The 19303-nt window shown below is 38.7% G+C and overlaps 1 protein-coding gene and 1 long non-coding RNA gene across 2 annotated transcripts; both read right to left on the bottom strand.

The window, feature by feature from the left end:
* Positions 1-110: 110 nt before the first annotated feature.
* On the bottom strand, positions 111-5114 carry LOC308090960 (scavenger receptor cysteine-rich type 1 protein M160-like; the record flags this gene model as incomplete). The annotated part of the gene is made up of 6 exons (XM_080436232.1): positions 111-214; positions 2581-2685; positions 3168-3273; positions 3378-3562; positions 4138-4404; positions 5003-5114. The coding sequence occupies 6 exons, from the start codon at positions 5112-5114 to the stop codon at positions 111-113; spliced, it is 879 nt and encodes a 292-aa protein (XP_080292358.1).
* Positions 5115-13448: 8334 nt separating this feature from the next.
* LOC308089733 lies at positions 13449-14910 on the bottom strand. Its single transcript, XR_013933543.1, has 3 exons — positions 14814-14910; positions 14434-14643; positions 13449-13563 (listed from the first exon to the last, which is right to left on the bottom strand). It is a non-coding gene; the product is annotated as an uncharacterized lncRNA (long non-coding RNA).
* Between the last annotated feature and the right edge of the window lie 4393 nt (positions 14911-19303).

Genomic DNA, 19303 nt, shown 5'->3' with positions numbered 1-19303 from the left:
ATAGTCTTACGTCTGACAATGACAATATAATGTAATATAAACTAGACATTGATCAGAGTTCATTTGATAATGAATGTGTATCATTAACACGTCTAATGAACATATAAATATCACTCACCAGGAAGACCCAATGCTCTCCTTTCATTTGCAGTGACGCCAATATCCTCGTATTCAACGTCTTCATCCACTTCATATGTCTGTGAAGATGTGTTTACTAGATAACAACAGAGTTACAGTTAGTATATGACTGCTAAGTATGTACAAGAACAAGAAAGAAGAAACTTATATTTACAGGTTGTACAACATGAACATTTCACATGATAGTAAAACCTTTTTGTTCTCGTTTCACCAGTAAAACTGTTGTAAGCGAGAGCTAACTTATTACTAAGGCTGACTACTAGGGCAACATGATACTAACATGTCCAAACACTGCCCTCTTGTGACCAGATAGCAGCATTACTGCATCTATAGGACAATCAGGCTGTGTCTATTAAATATCAGTTCCTTTCTTTCACATTACTGTAGTATTAAAACATGTCATTCAGACACTTTAAACAGAGCTGTCATCTTCAGGACTCACTGATATTAATCTAGACATCCTGTTGATTAACTTAAAGGGATATTTCCCTTTCAAATAAAATAAACATTAAACATAAATATTTTTAAAAAATGAAAAAAGTTATGGCAAAATCATGGCCCCCTCACACATTAGTAGGACACTCTAATGCGTGAGGGGGCCGTGATTTTTCCATTACTTTTTTCATTTATTTTTAATATATTTTTTAAATGTTTATTTGATTTGAAAGTGAAATATCCCTTTAAATAACAGATCAGTGGATGATGACCATCTGTTCACAAGGTTCAAATCAAAGAGAAAGTATTCCATGACTACAACCACTGTCACATGACCCAGTCACATGACTACAACCACTGTCACATGACCCATTCACATGACTACAACCACTGTCACATGACCCAGTCACATGACTACAACCACTGTCACTTGACCCAGTGGTTCTCATGACTAAAACCACTGTCACATGACCCAGTCACATGACTACAACCACTGTCACATGACCCAGTGGTTCTACAACCTTTTCATGTCAAGGACCCCCAAATTAATATGGATTTGCCCGCGGACCCCCATTAGAAAATGTTTTGTGCCAGGGACCCCCATACAGGATTTGTGTTTCAAAATATTCCAAGATTTCAAATAGTCAATGTATATCAGATTAAAGTGGTTAATGGTATATCAACTCATTTAGCTGGGGACCCCCTCAAGGACCCCTGGGGGGTGGGTTAGGGTTAGAACCCCCTCAAGGACCCCACTTTGAGAACCACTGATATAATCAACTCAATCAAGACAGAACAAATGTTAGTTTTGTACATTTCTACAAACCACTGATATCAGTGGCGGCTTTAGCTATGTTTCATCTGTTTCAATGGAAACAGGCCCCGCCCTCAGAAACAGTCTAATATCATGTGGATCAACAGGAAGTAAATCAGACGTTTAAATCAGGGCTTGTCTGTCATCAGATTGTTTTTGAAAGAAAATGGTTTATGTAACGTAGACTGGTGTCAAATGTTCACCGTGCCAGCATGGATATCTGGAGCAAGATGAAAATGTGCTTGAGAACACACAAACGCTCAATGTCATTGACAGTACAAAACTAACCCACATTAGCTCTTAAAACGGGCCTCCAGATCCTTAACTCTTTTACTGCCACGGAGGCGTTAACGTGTCGAATTCTGCCTGGGCTCACCCTGCCAACGACGAGGAAACTCGTCCTTTTTTTAATTCCACCAGTGGCGCTCTTACCTAGCCTATGGATGGTCCCCTACAAAAACCCAGCCGGATTGAAATGGCCACAGCTGCGCAATGGATCGCCTCAAGCGGATCATTTTCCCCCCAATACTACGGGAACCACATGTGTGTAACCAGCCGCTCACCGTGAGGACGGAGGTCACAGAGAATATTCCATGTTTTTTTAACGGTTCAGTAAAAATCGCTCTTTTTCTCTGGCAGTGGGGTGACATTATTACACTATCACTCTGGCAGAGTTAAGGGTCCTGACTGATATCCCATTGCATCTCAATGTTTCAGTTAAAATGTACTTAATTTACAAATAAAAAAATCTAGGATTGAATGAACATGGTCCACATCTAGAAATGTTCACACGTTTAACGTTATGGTGATTAAAACATATTATAAGTCTGGTCATTTAGCTGACTGGTAACATATACAGGCCTTATAAATACCAGATGCAGGGTTTGCCTCCCAGCCTGGCCGACGCTAACATATGTCCAGTTTAAACATATTTTAGCAAGTTATAGAACATTTTCAGTGACGTTTTCAATAGAATATGCATAGAATATAATTCCTTCTTTATTTTTATTTTGAAAACATTTTAAAATGGTGTAAATAGACGATTAATTACAACCACCATTTTCACTACTTTTGTTCAACACTCTTGTATGATGAAGTAAAGCATTAACTTACGAAAAATATATATATTTAAAACTATGGAGATACAGGGTTTCTGCCCGAGAGCAACGACATTATAATATAAAGTTACTCACAGTGAACAGTGAGGAGTTTTCTCAGGAAGAAGCAGATGAGAATCATGGTCAGAACAACCACAATGACAGTGGTGATCCTAGGGAGATCCTCAGATGTGGGAAGAGCTGAAATCAGGTGATTAACAACATGGAACTTACAGTCTGTATTTTAGGCTTCTCATAATAGGTGAACATTCAATGAAAATAGCTGACCTACAAGCTCACAATGTGCCGCAACGTCACACATTGTGAGCTGCTATATCGGCTCTTTTGGCAATTGATCTACAAAGTACTGGAACTAGATTTTAACGACTTACTGTAAGCCCTATGACAAATAGCGGGAAAACAGACGATCTACAAGCTTGTCACAAATGTTATGTCTGCAATTTTTTTAAATGATTAAAGATATCCTTTGAAAATATTCACCTATAATGACATGCCTAAAACAAATATATGATTTGTATTGTCATCAACATAAAACAATAAATTATAATATGTTAACTCATAAGTGACTAGATACAATAGCAATTGAATAGCAAGGGAAAATTACATGTAGTTTAACAGGATTAATTGTTTGTAAACTGTTTATATTAAAGTAGCTTTGGTACCTTCACAATAGATTTCAGCTGGTTTGACTTTCTTACAAGACTGCAGGCTGACACAATCTCTGATGTCTGACTGATTGTTTGCACAATCCAGGGTCGTTTCCAGATCCTAAAATCAAAATCAAAACTTGTCTAAAAGACTTATGAAAGCATTATATAAATCTGAGGTATTCTTCTCCTTCTTAATAAAGCAAAGAGTAAACAGTAGTCTACCTCCTCTGTGTGATTCAGGTCTGTCTTAAAGTCCTCCATGACGTCACCACATCCAAGCTGCTTGCACACGAGGTTGTTGAAATGCTTTGTTAAATTTAGAGGACACACATGATGCTCCCACTGATCTCCATGTTGGACCTTAAGTGTTCCTCTGCACTTCTCTGTGGTGTTGAACTCAATGCCACCTGTAACAAGTTACAATAAACACCTGCTTTATTCACCTGAAACAAGTTACAATAAACAACTGCTTTATTCCCTGTCATGTGGAAACTGTGTTGCATCTAAACGTTTGAATGGATATAGTTTAGTAACAAGTATAGGGAAACTAGGACAAATATCCATGTACTAAAAGATGAAAATATATTTAATAATTAATAATTATTAAATAATAATAATAAGTGATCATACAACCCATTACGTATTGGAACTAGGGAATACAGTACATTCATGGTTTAGATTAATATAAGTTCCTAATAAAGAGATCTAATGTATTCGTATCAACAAAGTCCTTATCCACTTCAAACATCTGTGTTATACAATACTTAACTGATGTAATTTGCTAAATAAAACAACAGTAACAAATACAAATAAAATTAAGATACATTTCTGAATATTCTAATATACAGGTATTGCCCCAAATGCTAAAGTTCAGACTCAAAACAGCTCAAAGAATCATACAGTATCTACTCAAACAGACTCTTTTCGTCTGCAGATCTTTATCAAAGCTATCAGAATAGTGACAGTAATCACACATATTCACCTGTACAGTAGACAGACACCAGTCCACCATCACACCGGCCTCTCTCCGTCTCACACTGCATAAGGTTGGACTCAAAGCCGTGGCAACGGACGAGGTAAACATCTGACCCAGTTCCTCCATGTGTCTTAAAGTGGAAGGCGTTGCCACAGCCCAGCTCTTCACAAACTATCTGTGAGTGTTTGTTGTCCCAGTGATCGCTGCACACTGTGAGACCATCCATCTTCACCTCACCAGAGCAGTTCCCTGATAGGGTAACCACAGGGGATTCTGGGAAAACACATAAAATCTCAACAAATCAACCAAAATAAAAATGTAAAAAAAAAACATATCCCACAACCATACAGATCTGGTGCATCTGAATTAGATCATATTTATTTCGGACTAATAGTATAGGTAATATTAATATATTACCTGGGGTCACAAAGAAATGTTATTCAAATTGTGTACTTAAAACAGCACTTAGGTTTTTATCGACTGTGAATGATAAGGCCTAAGTAACCCTCATTCAAAAAATTTCATATGAACAAAAGAGAAAGAGGAAAACGGTCCTTTTCCTCATTTCAACATCGATCAGTCTTTATATTAAATGTTTGTACAATCCTTTGCATTAATTTATCTCTGAATATGTAACAATGTAGTATTTTGGAAAGTCGGATTTGTGAACATTTAGTCCGTTCAGTCAATCCTCGGTTTAATTTAGACTACTAACAAACCCTAAACCTAACCCGAATCCTTGACCATAAAACCTAATCATAAATCTATTCGTTAAAATGAAACAGCACTAAAATGTAACGTTTTTGTTAAACTATTCTGCAACAATTTACCATGACAACGTTTTAACTGGTGATTGGGTTGTAATAATTACCTTTGCATTGGAGATAGACTCCTTGGTTCCCGGAGGGTCTCTTGTCACGCTCACAGTCCCAGATCCTCTTTGGTTCCTTCACATCAGAACAGTTGAAGCTCTTCTCCCACATATCTGAAGAACCTGCTGATGCTGTATGGTTTTTATATCCACCAAGGTTGAGATCACGGCACAGTTTCTCTCCCTCTGTTTCTGTCCAGCCGTGGTTAGAGACCATCCTGGAACCATTCTTACTGTAAACAAACACATCTCCTCCAGAGGCTCTTCCAGGCTCTTTTGAACGTTGTAGTCTGATCTTCTGCCAGTCTAAGAAGAGAAGGAGCAGACAGAGTATAGTTAATGAAAACCAAAACAATGTTCATATATATAGTATACAATACAATATTCATTCATAGTATTTCATGAACTGTTACACTAATGTTAAACAGTATCTCTACAATTCATATTTGGTTAAATAAATTGAAATCAGAACAAAGCATTTTAGACATACCAGAACACTGGAGGACACCAAGAGAACAATGTCCTTTGTCCTGCAAAGTAATGTTACGGTCTATCAGTCCTGATATGACTTTACTTTGAGGCAAAGGTCCAAAGAATCCAAGAGTCTCTCCAGTCTCTCCACATTGCAGCTCCTTACAGATGGTGTTTCGGACATCAGTGTTGATCAGGGATTCTCTACAGACAGGGTAACGTTGGTCTCGATAGAGTATCTTCAGATTCCCAGAACAATGATCTTTGGAATCCTTGAAATCAGCCTTGACACTGTCTGTATGGAAAAAGTATCGATTAACAAATTGTAAAAATAGAAAACATGTAATCAGTTTTTCTATGCATGTACAGTACAGTACAGTACAGTACAGTGAAAACATAATGTTACAAGTTCCATTGATATTTGATTATTAAAGACGTTTCATTGAATACAAAATAATCCATCCAAGTTCTGAAGGTGTGAAGTACAAGTGGATAAGAACAACATAGCTTGAAACAAATATTCTAAATGTAGTGTGGATATTTATTCAAAGTATCTTTTACCTGAGCAAACCACATGGGCCGGTTCGTTGGAGCAGGGCAGTTCACTTTTCACAATGATGCTTTCAGTCAGGTTGGTGGAGTGTTTGGTCGGGTACATTGCCAGGATGGCATTGTACCCTCGATTCCCCTCGATGTTCTGGTCGATGCCGGTGAAGGCGTGTCCACAGCCCAGGTCTTTACACAGCATTTCAGAATTGGCATCAGTCCAGGTGTGTGCACACACCCCCCCACAGCCTGCATGGGTGCACACCTGCACTGTCCCCCAACACTGCTCTGTCAGGGTTGCAGTTATAGTACCTGTTGAAATGCAACATGTTGAAATCAAATGACAAATATCACATAGGTGTTCTGTGGATTACTGGATGTCATTGTGAATGTGTTGGCAGAGAAATTAAGTTATGATGATAAACAGGAACATCTAATCTAAACATGATGAAAGCTAAGAGCCCACATCACTTAAATCAGAAAAAGAAAACGTATTTTTAGCTGAAGGTTATTTAAAAAAATATATATATACAAATTCCTAGCAGCAGCATTTTAAAACACATTACCTGAACATTCCACCAAAGCAAGGCTCTGATTGGATGACGTTGTGATGTCCTTTGGACAGTCAAAGAGTGACGTCTCTGTGGAGGAACAGTTGTAGGACTCACTCCAAGTTTCATTCTCCATTCCTTCTCCAGGTTCTCCAGAAGGAACATGAGGGAACAGGGTGATGTCAGCGGCTTTCCCACAATGCATCTGTTGACACACCACATCAGCAGTGTGGTTCCACGTCTCATTGGCTCCTGAGAGCCAGTAGTCCTTCCCAGCATGCTCTACTGCCACCAGGCCAGAACAGGACGTTCCATTCTTCATGAACACTACCTTGGGCTCTGAAAGGTTCAAATGATGATCATAATTTATCTCACAATTTCATCCAATTATGTCTAGGAACTAGGAAATAAGTTCATTGTTTATCAGTCATTCATTCATTCATAATTGAAGGTATTGTAAGTGATATTCTTTGGTTAAAACAAAAAGTTAAAAAGTTAAAGCTCTATAATCTGGTATAGAGTATTGCTATAAAGTGTTTGTTCAGTAATACCCAAAAGTGTTTGTTCAGGAGTCACCCCATCTCTCCTGCACTTTAACCCTTTGACGTCTGTAATGCTGTTTTAAATACAAAATGACTATCCTTATTTGGGGGCGGGGGGGGGGGGGGGGGGGGGGGGCGGGTAATTATGTTCCTAGGATGAGCCAGATGAGGCCTCTGATTGGCTGAAACGGGGGTAGGGAGCGCTCGGATGTGTTAGCTTGAACCGCGCGCGAGGCGGTGTTGACGTCTCGGAGGTTCTCTAATCTAACAGTTTCTGACATCATGGATTTCAGTTTGGTTTGTCAATGCAACATGACAACAATAACAAAAGTTACATTAGAGATTTAGTATTGATATAATTTATTAGCCTATCCCAGTGGTCTATTTACCCACTGAAATGTGTGTAATATAGGAGTAACAGCTGCACTTTGCAATGAAATAACAAGAAATGTTCCTGCTTTTATGTTTAAGTGCGTGCGTGTGTTGGGGGGGAGGGGTTGCGTGCAGCAGCAACTGAAAGGTCTGACGCTGTGCTTCACTTTAGAGTCCCCGCACAATTAACAAACACATCATTAATGTGTCATCATAATCAGCGTGAGATTCTTTTTCTTATCGGTTCGAAATCGATTTTGCATTTTTACATAAAAAGTGGCAGATACTGATATGATTATTTGCACATCTATAGTATTAACAAGAGATTGTGACTAAATCATAACTACATTGGATACATTGGAACACACTTTCTTTTTTCCATGTCCTAGAAAGTAAAAGTTTAGGATGAATAAAGTTCCCACCTGACATTAACTATTAATTATATACAATATTAAATGATAAATGACAGACTCAAAACAGATCAAAGAATCATATCTACTCAAACAGACCCTTTTCCTCTGCATATGTTTATATCACTGTTCCTGATAGTTAGGATGGTGAAATGTATTAATATCACTGTTCCTGATACTTAGGACGGTTAAATGTATTAATATCACTGCTCCTGATACTTAGGATGGTTAAATGTATTAATATCACTGTTCCTGATACTTAGGATGGTTAAATGTATTAATATCACTGCTCCTGATACTTAGGATGGTTAAATGTATTAATATCACTGTTCCTGATACTTAGGACGGTTAAATGTATTAATATCACTGTTCCTGATACTTAGGACGGTTAAATGTATTAATATCACTGCTCCTGATACTTAGGATGGATACCTCATTTCACTGTGTATGTAAATATACAGTGACAAACACCAAGGAGACTATATTAGTATATTATTATATTATAGCTACCAGAAGAGAGACTATTAACAAAGCATTCACCTCTACAGTAGACATACACCATCAGGTCATCATCACACCAGCCCTCCTCTGTCTCACAGTGTCCCAGTGTGGACTCAGAGCCGTGGCAACGGACGTGGTACCTATCGTACGCATATGCCAGTTTCTGAAAGTAGAGAGCATCTCCACAGCCCAGCTCTTGGCAAACTATTTGTGAGTGTTTGTTGTCCCAATGATTGCTGCACACCGCTCTGTGATTGATCGTCACCAAACCAGAGCATCTCCCTGATGAAGTCAGGGTAACCACATGGTTTTCTGGGAAAACAGAAATAAAATCTCCACAAATCAACAAAAACAACAAACAAACAAACAAACAAACAAACAAACACAATCTCTAATCCCACAACCACACAGATCTGATGAGTCTGAAATAAACATGTTATCTGGAGTCACATAGAGATGTCATTCAAATCATCTACTTTAAATAACAGCCCTGAGGCTGATAAGGCCTAAATAACCATCATCCCTCAACTGGTTGATATGAAGGGGACAATACTGTCCTTTTCCCCACTTCAGTCTTTATATTAAATCTGCTTTTGTGGTTCTGTTTTGTGGTTCTTTGTGCTTCTGCTTTTAAATCATCTGGAGTGAATAAATGTATCTCTGAATGTGTAAACATGGATAGACTAATGTAGGAGTATTTTGGAATGTTTGTATTTGACTGTGTAGTAATAACCCATTAAAACTGACTGTGTAGTAATAACCATTACAACTGACTGTGTAGTAATAACCCATTAAAACTGACTGTGTAGTAATAACCCATTAAAACTGACTGTGTAATAATAACCCATTAGAACTGACTGTGTAGTAATAACCATTAAAACTGACTGTGTAGTAATAACCCATTATAACTGACTGTGTAGTAATAACCATTACAACTGACTGTGTAGTAATAACCCATTAAAACTGACTGTGTAGTAATAACCCATTAAAACTGACTGTGTAATAATAACCCATTAAAACTGACTGTGTAGTAATAACCATTAAAACTGACTGTGTAGTAATAACCCATTAAAACTGACTGTGTAGTAATAACCCATTACAACTGACTGTGTAGTAATAACCCATTAAAACTGACTGTGTAGTAATAACCATTAAAACTGACTGTGTAGTAATAACCCATTAAAACTGACTGTGTAGTAATAACCCATTATAACTGACTGTGTAGTAATAACCCATTAAAACTGACTGTGTAGTAATAACCCATTAACACTGACTGTGTAGTAATAACCCATTAACACTTACTGTGTAGTAATAACCCATTAAAACTGACTGTGTAGTAATAACCCATTAACACTGACTGTGTAGTAATAACCCATTAACACTGACTGTGTAGTAATAACCCATTAACACTTACTGTGTAGTAATAACCCATTAAAACTGACTGTGTAGTAATAACCCATTAAAACTGACTGTGTAGTAATAACACATTAAAACTGACTGTGTAGTAATAACCCATTAAAACTGACTGTGTAGTAATAACCATTAACACTGACTGTGTAGTAATAACCCATTAAAACTGACTGTGTAGTAATAACCATTAAAACTGGGAAAGCATCATTTTAGGTTTTAGTTTTTCAGAAAACTCTTAGGATTTAGAACAGTGGTTTAGAACAGTGGTTCTCAAAAAAAAGCAGATCTACAAGCTCACAGCGAGCTTGTACATCTGCTTTTTTGAAAAAAAGTATTTTAAGTGTTTGAAATAATGTTGCTATTTTTTTTAACACAAATCTTCTCTTCTGGGGGTCCCTGGCACAAACATAATTCAGATGGGGGTTCGCAGCCAAATACATATCGTTTTTGGGGGTCCTGCTTGGCAAAAAAAGTTTGACAAATACTGATTTAAGGTATTTGTAGAATGGGCCTCAGGTCTTAATGGGTTAATTGGTATTACCTTTGCATTGGAGATAGACTCCTTGGTTCCCGGAGGGTCTCTTGTCACGCTCACAGTCCCAGATCCTCTTTGGTTCCTTCACATCAGAACAGTTGAAGCTCTTCTCCCACATATCAGAAGAACCTGCTGATGCTGTATGGTTTTCATATCCATCAAGGTTGAGATGAAGACACAGTTTCTCTCCCTCTGTTTCTGTCCAGCCGTGGTTAGAGACCATCCTGGAACCATTCTTACTGTAAACAAACACATCTCCTCCAGAGGCTCTTCCAGGCTCTTTTGAACGTTGTAGTCTGATCTTCTGCCAGTCTAAGAAGAGAAGGAGCAGGGACAGAGCATAGTTAATGAAAACCAAGAAATATTCATGAGTTTCTCTCAGTTCAAGAGATCATAACCTACAACAGTCCATGTTAATAAATGAGCTATATTAAATGGAATGTTATGTCATACAGTATGTCTGCAATACATATTTGGTTAAATCAATTGGAATCAAAATATTTTAGACATACCAGTACACTGGAGTCCACCAGGAGAACAATGTCCTTTGTACTGTAAAGTAACGTTACAGTCTGCCAGCTTGTGGCTGTTTGCAGGACAATTCAGTGACACAACTTTACTTTGAGGCAAAAGTCCAAAGAATCCAAGAGTCTCTCCAGTCTCTCCACATTGCAGCTCCTTGCAGATGGTGTTTCGGACATCAGTGTTGATCAGGGATTCTTTACAGACAGGGTAACGTTGGCCTCGATAGAGTATCTTCAGATTCCCAGAACAATGATCTCTGGAATCCTTGAAATCAGCCTTGAAACTGGCTGCATGGAAACAGTATCAAACTGTAAAAACGTAATCAGAAACGATGTCCTATGCATGTTCAGGACACTGTTAACATATGTCACAAGTAGGCTACCATTGAAATTGAAAGATAATAGAAAAATAATGATGGACAATGTTGTGAATGTAATAAAAAGAAATGCATCCATCTTCACACAGTCAGTGTGTGAAGTACAAGTGGATAAAAACAACACATAGCTTATAACAAGCTGCAAACAAACACATCTGTACATATATTCTAAATGTAGTGTGGGCATTTGTTATCTTTTACCTGAGCAAACCACAACGGCCGGTTTGCCATTGCAGTAAATGTACATGTCTCCGTTATATTTCACAATGACGCTTTCAGTCAGGTTGGTGGTGTGTTTGGTCGGGTACATTGCCAGGATGGTTACATTCCCCTTGATGTTCTGGTCGATGCCGGTGAAGGCGTGTCCACAGCCCAGGTCTTTACACAGCATTTCAGAATTGGCATCAGTCCAGGTGTGTGCACACACCCCCCCACAGCCTGCATGGGTGCACACCTGTACTGGCCCCCAACACTGCTCTGTCAGGGTTGCATTTATAGTACCTGTTGAAATGAATATGTTGAAATCAAATGACAAGTAGCCAGGACATTACAAGTGTTATCAAACTATGTTCTGTGGATTACTGGATGTCATTGTGAATGTGTTATAAAATAAATAATGTTATTATGACAAACTGGAAAATCTAAAGATATCTAAACATGATGGAAGAGCTACAAGCTCACATCGAATATTAGTCGAAAACACTAGTTTTCTTAAGCTGAAGGTTATTTCCGGTACAAATACCCAGCAGCAACATTTAAAACACATTACCTGAACATTCCACCAAAGCAAGGCTCTGATTGGATGACGTTGTGTTGTCCTTTGGACAGTCAAAGAGTGACGTCTCTGTGGAGGAACAGTTGTAGGACTCACTCCAAGTTTCATTCTCCATTCCTTCTCCAGGTTCTCCAGAAGGAACATGAGGGAACAGAGTGACGTCAGTGGCTTTCCCACAATGCATCTGTTGACACACCACATCAGCAGTGTGGTTCCACGTCTCATTGGCTCCTGAGAGCCAGTAGTCCTTCCCAGCATGCTCTACTGCCACCAGGCCAGAACAGGACGTTCCATTCTTCATGAACACTACCTTGTGATCTGAAGGGGGGGGGGGGGGGGTTAAAGCCTTAAAGGAGCACTTCACCCGTTATTATTTTAATATAATGCTCATCAGATGGCACCCTACTCTACTTTACTAACTCCAATGGTGAGCTATGTGACAGTTCAGAATCCTGCCAACAAATGACATCATTGATAAGCATAACAGGCTAATAGAAACCTTTCTCTTCCTGGAAAGTGAAATCTTGTTTGAAATGACAAAACATGTCTACCGATGATGTCACTGGCAGGCAGGTTTCTAAACTGTCCACAGCAGTGTATATAGGGTGCCTCACACTACACCATTCCTGCCGCTAGGGGGGGAACGTGAGTCACATTCCTGACATTCCATAATTCATAATCCATAATTAATCTTTCATAATACATCATTGTGTAAATCCACATGTTTGTATTCATAATTTTATAATTAAAAAAATCCATTAATTATTATTATTGGCATTCCATCCATTTCCTATGAGTCAGAAATGTGTAGATGGCTCTCTATCTCTCTGTCTGAGACACAGCCAACAGCTATCTCTTTCAGAGCAAAGCATGCAATAATATACAATAATGACATACTACATTATAATCTTACTGTGACATGTGACATGAGCGTTGGAAGTGCATGGGACAGAGTCATTGTACTTGGCCATGCAGAGCCACAGTGACTCCTCAGTGCCTTTACAGTTCATGTTGTCCAGTATTCCATGTTGTTGAGTCCTTGTGGGGCTGATGAAAATCACCTGTAAGAATGCATTAGAGAGAGAGAGAGAGAGAGAGAGAGGGAGAGAGCGATAGAGAGATAGAGAGATGGATAGAGACACTTTAATCCTGGAAATGTGTCTGTTCATTTGATTCTGAATAATATGTCTTTCCTTTGCAATATAAAGGTATATTATAACATTGGTATGTTAATAGAACCAATGCAAAAACATAATGGTGACTGGACATTATATAATAACATATAATAAAGTAATATCATTTTGGGCTTAAAGTGTAAAAAAGGACCTGTAAGGTCTGTGTAACACAGATAAGTGATCATTAATATATTAACCATAAAGAATAAGATCTCACCTTGCCACAGCCCAACTCTCTACAAAGCACTTCTGCATCCTTTCTGTCCCAATCTGAGCCACACACAGGCTGCAGACCCATAGAACTACTGACATGAACTGTACCAGAGCAATCACTGACACTTCCATTGTCCATGAGAGTTATGTTGATCCTTTCTGTTAAAAGATAAAGGTTAGGAACACATTAAAGCTCAGGGACGGTTGAGTAGGCAGGGATATAGATGTATAGAATCATATCAAATAACATGTACACCAACAAAACAATCTCCATGAATTCAAGGATTCATGGGGTGTGTAATTGATCGAAAATAAGTCATTTTTGGTGAACAGCTCCTTTAAGGTAATGTTTCGGTCAGGTCGCCAAGTGACGCTCACACGTACGTTGCACTGCTCCGACCGATATGCCCCATATATGGGCGTATCAGAGGCACCCAGGGGACACGTGCAAATGGCTGTTGTTCATCATTATCATCATATTTTTGGGGGATTAATCAAAAACAACAACATGTAATAATACATGGTTTCTGTTGAGTCTGACATCAGTTCATGTTGAAAATCAAATCTCCATATATGTGAGTTTGGTTTATTGCCTCTACAAAGCAGAACGGCCAAAGGTCAGGGACTATGTTTTCGCCCCTTTCCATCCGTGCGTCCGTGTGTCTGTGAGCAGCTAAAATCCAGCGCCATTGGGCCGATCGGCATGAAACTCTTTGGAAGCCAGAGCAGAACCTCTGCCAAAAATGTTTCACGTTGGCCTGTTATAGCGCCACCAGGAGGCAGGTTTTTGCAAAAAACATTACTCCTACAGATTTTGTCCAAACATCACGCAAATGATTACTGTGAAACTTTGCATGCACATTCCCACTAGGCCAAGGAAGAACCTCCACATCAATGTTTTTTTTTATTGTCTCCATGGTGGCGCTACAACGGCCCACTTCACGTTTTGCCTATAACTCACTGTTAGCAGAATCTGTCTTGATAGATTAGTGCTGAAACTACCAGTTCTACACATTAGTGTTAGCCTACCTGAACATGTCAGTGTCGGTGGAAGTGATTGATTCCTGTCACAGTTAAAGTGGTGTGTGACACTGGTTCCACATCTCAGCTGTTTGCACATCATATCAGCACTTATTCTGGTGCTTTCATTACAGGTGATCTTCCACATGTCACCATCCTCCACCTCCATGTTTCCAGAACAGACATTATCCCCGTCTACCAGCCGGAAGATGGGATGATCTGTAACATAAATCCTTATATTTCAACTGTGTGTGTGTGTGTGTGTGTGTGTGTGTGTGTGTGTGTGTGTGTGTGTGTGTGTGTGTGTGTGTGTGTGTGTGTGTGTGTGTGTGTTACTGACACAGCTGATAATAATATATTGATGAAGACACAGAGGTAAACAATCCTACCTGAACATGTGATGAAAGCAGGTTTAGAACAGTTAGCAGGCTGAGGGTCACACTGCCACAGATGATCCTCATTCCTGGTTCCTGTACAATAAATGCTCTTGCCGTTGGATTTGAATCCCTCTGGTGATGTCATTTTCATGGGGTCAGGCACATCTCGTGCGGTTCCACATTTGAGATCTTTGCACACAAGGTCAGCTTGTTCCTTTGCTTTATGACAGAGGAAACCAACATTACATATATTTTATTGTATTTGGAATCATATGAAGTGCATTATCACTACTAATTAAACAACAACTACTACTACTACTATTACTACTAACAACAACAAGGGTCCCCAGGGTCCGCAAACTTTGGAAGGCAGTCATAGCCACTTGGAATGGGATCTGAAAACTGACGGCAGAGATAATGTGTGCTATTTGTGTTTGAGTTTTGGACAAAATCAGTAGGAGTAATATCAATAAAAATGTTTTGCACAAATCGGCCTCCTGGTGGCGCTATAACTGGCTGAAAGATTTGGGGCAGAGGTTCTGCTCTGGCCTCCAGGGTGTGTGCTTGTAAAATTCCACTCCGATCATTCCAACGGTGCCGGGGATTAGCTGTTCACAGACATACACACACATGGACGGACGGACGGACGGACGGACAGAGGAGAAAACAAAGTCTCTGACTACGGCCTTTGGCCTGGCAGAGACAAGGAGACCAGACAGAAAAAAACCACCAATAAACGTGGGAGAGGGAATCATTTATGATTTTTTTAAATTCAAGGACATATTGTAGAAACAAATCAGAGCATACATACAGGCAGTGTAACTCTTACCAAAGTAGTCAGAACAAATATATAGTTTTGAATTGCTCCCATTTGAGGTTGTGTTGAACTGGACAGCTCCGGCACATTTAAAACCATCCAAACTCATTTCAATCTTATCTACACGTAAAACACAAAAGCAAATCAAAATACAATTTTAACAGTGACCTGGACATTTTACAAATAAAAGGTCCCGTCAATCACCTACATTACATACAAACATGCATGCATCCATACATGCATCCATCCACGCATCCATCCATGCATCCATCCACGCATCCATCCATGCATCCATCCATGCATCCATCCACGCATCCATCCATGCATCCATCCACGCATCCATCCATGCATCCATCCATGCATCCATCCACGCATCCATCCACGCATCCACGCATCCATCCACGCATCCATACATGTATGCATGGGTGCATGGGTGCATGGATGCATGGATGCATACATACATACATACATACATACATACATACATACATACATACATACATACATACATACATACATACATACATACATACATACATACATACATACATACATACATACATACATACATAAATGCGTGCATGCTCACACAGTGTTATGATATTACCTGAACATGTAATCCATCTCACTGAGTCCTGGTTGGAGACACTGACCCTCCAACCTTTGAAGTTCTGACATTTCCATAGCTGATCCTCAGACCCGTCACAGCTCACCTCATTGATCCAGACCTTATCAGATATACTGGCTTTATCAGGTTTCATTGTGTAGGACTGTCCGCTCACAGCCTGTCCACAGCCAATGCTCCTACACACCACATCTTCATTGTTCTGCTTCCAGCTATCCCCTCCAACGATGACCAATTCATGGTTATGAAATATGTGAATGTAGCCTTCACATGGGTTGGAACCACCTTTAAGGATCAGCCTGTTACCTGCATGATTACACTTTATGTTAATATAGATACTTAACACAATGGTCTTCAAAGTGGGGTTCTGGGACCCCCAAGGGCCGGCACTTTCACTTTTTGTTGCCATGTCTGCTTTTTATACGCACAGCGAGATTTCGTGCTTTTTAAAAGCTATAATAGGCCTATAGATAGATATCTTAAATTTAATTCCTGCATTATTTCACCCGTGATTTATCCAATATTAATTGATAATTATATTTGATTGACATACAGGCACATGATTCCAAATGAACTCAGTTGATTTAACATTATTTTATATGTGTAGGCTATATAGTATTTATGTTGGTCCAATCTTACCCTAATATATGATGTTGGGGAGCATAATATGACCCTCATATGACTTAATATTCCACTCCATAGTAAAAAGATCTTTCTCTTCTGACCATAACGGCGACACATGAAGCGTAATTTAGTGAAAGGTTTAACCATATGGTGTCAACCTGTATCCTATATTGTCACATATTTAAGAAATAAAACAAAGAGAAAGAAAGCAAGAAAGAAAGCAAGAAAGAAAGCAAGAAAGCAAGAAAGCAAGAAAGCAAGAAAGCAAGAAAGCAAAAAAGCAAGAAAGCAAGAAAGCAAGAAAGAAAAGAGTATAACATTGGAAAAAAAAAATAGCCTAATTCACAACTGAATATAATCTGGCCAGATTATGTAAAATATTGACCCACTGTAGTCCATACAGTGTCATCTCACCTCTCACATCCATCCTGCTCTCTGGAGACTCTCCACGGTCAGAGATGTGACACTTGTAGAATCCTTCATCAGACTTGTAAACATGGTGGATGGTCATCTGTCCTGTAGACTCAGACCTGATGAGGGATCCATCTTTATAGAAATCAGCTGGGAGGAGCTTAGAGGATGGACGACGCATGCACAAACAGCGGAGTGTGACATCACTTCCCTTTGTCACAGGAAGTACAGGACTCTCCAGGATCACATCTCCATCTAGAACCAACATGTTGAGTTATGAACATCTATAGAACCAACATGTTGAGTTATGAACATCTATAGAACCAACATGTTGAGTTATGAACATCTATAGAACCAACATGTTGAGTTATGAACATCTATAGAACCAACATGTTGAGTTATGAACTATAGGGTTGAAATATATAACAGTCTATACATTTATAATTTCACCTACACAAAAATGACCTCAAGCATGATAATGATATTATGCAACAGATCTATGCTGTGAAATTGTCTTGTTTGGGAAAAGGAGGAAATAGGACTGTGGCACTGGACTTAAATGTATTCATTAGAGTAAATAATTGTTCAAATGCAATGTGACGGAACGACACTGATAGCATATCATACTTGCATTTATATATAGTTGGATATCAGAGCTATAAAAAGAGGCATTACATTATTTACATTGACGCAGTACTTTTGGAAATACACCTACAGTAATAGAATTAATAATCTTTAAAACCTGCAAACAGAGAATTTCACATTGAAAGGGTTTTTCTGTTCATTGACTAATCTCTGATCTACAGTATCCCAGAGGACACTGAATGCACTGAGACATCCTGAGACATTCCTTCACTGTTTCTATGCTTTGTGTTGAGCTGCCAACAGGCTGCTTCTGGATCATCATTTCAGAGCAGAAGAAAACAGGTTATTCTGTTTAAAAAGTCAGCATTTTGTGATTAAATAATGTTTCGTTGCACTTGACATGACAGACCAACCGATGGAATAATATTGTATCATATTCACCCCAGAACATTTATGTGTTATCCTTTAGCCTACATGTTTTACTCTACCTCTGTGCTGTTAAAACCTTTAGGACTAATAAAGTTAGATATACTCTGTTACAAATAGAAGTCCTGTATTCAAAATGTACTTGAATAAAAGTACAAAAGTTTCGGCATCAAAACATACTTAAAGTACCAAATGTCAAAGTACTCATTGTGCAGAATGTGTCATTTCACAAGTTCAAAATGTACACAAATATTTTGAAAATAGCCGATCTACAAGCTCACAATGTGTCGCAACGCAACAAGTTGTAGATCTGCTATATTTCAATTGGCCGAAATCTATACGGGGCTGAAGTGGTTAATATATGTTTTTTTGCATTGGAGTAAAAGTACAACATTTACCTCTGAGATGTAGTGGAGTAGAAGTAAAAGTACTGAAACTTGCAAATACTGAAGTAAAAAATACCTCAAAATTGTACTTAAGTACAGTACTTCAGTACACTTAGTTACTTTACACCAGTGCACTACAATTTTTTTTTTGATTTGATTTATTTTGAAAAGCCAAAACCACATGGTCACCGCAGTTCGAGGATAACACAAGAAATTCCTGAGACTTATTTCCGTTGAGGTCCTCTTACAGTTAACAATCAATACGTTAAAAATTATATATTATACAGAACACATGTAACTACCGAAACACTACATAGACACAAGTGACATACACAGTACAGACCCAGTACACAACAATACAAAACTCAAGTAACATTCACAGTACATACATACAAACAATACAAGAACACATGTAACATACACAGTACACAAACAAGTGCTACCTTATCTTTCCTAGTCTAAAGACCCTCTATAGGGGAACCTTTTCTAATAGACATGATTTAGTTTTGTATTTAAAAGTCCTCAGATTGGTTGTCAGTTTGACACTGTTTTCGAGGTCATTCCACTGTGTGGCTCCTATGTAAGTAAATGATTCCCTGCCTACTTTACTTTTAAAAGCCGGATGGCT

The sequence above is a fragment of the Gymnoscopelus braueri genome (genome assembly GCF_963280865.1).
Source record: "Gymnoscopelus braueri genome assembly, chromosome: 8".
Classification (NCBI taxonomy): domain Eukaryota; kingdom Metazoa; phylum Chordata; class Actinopteri; order Myctophiformes; family Myctophidae; genus Gymnoscopelus; species Gymnoscopelus braueri.
The sequence above is the reverse complement of the archived record's forward strand: the minus strand, read 5'-3'. Positions and strand labels throughout refer to the sequence as shown.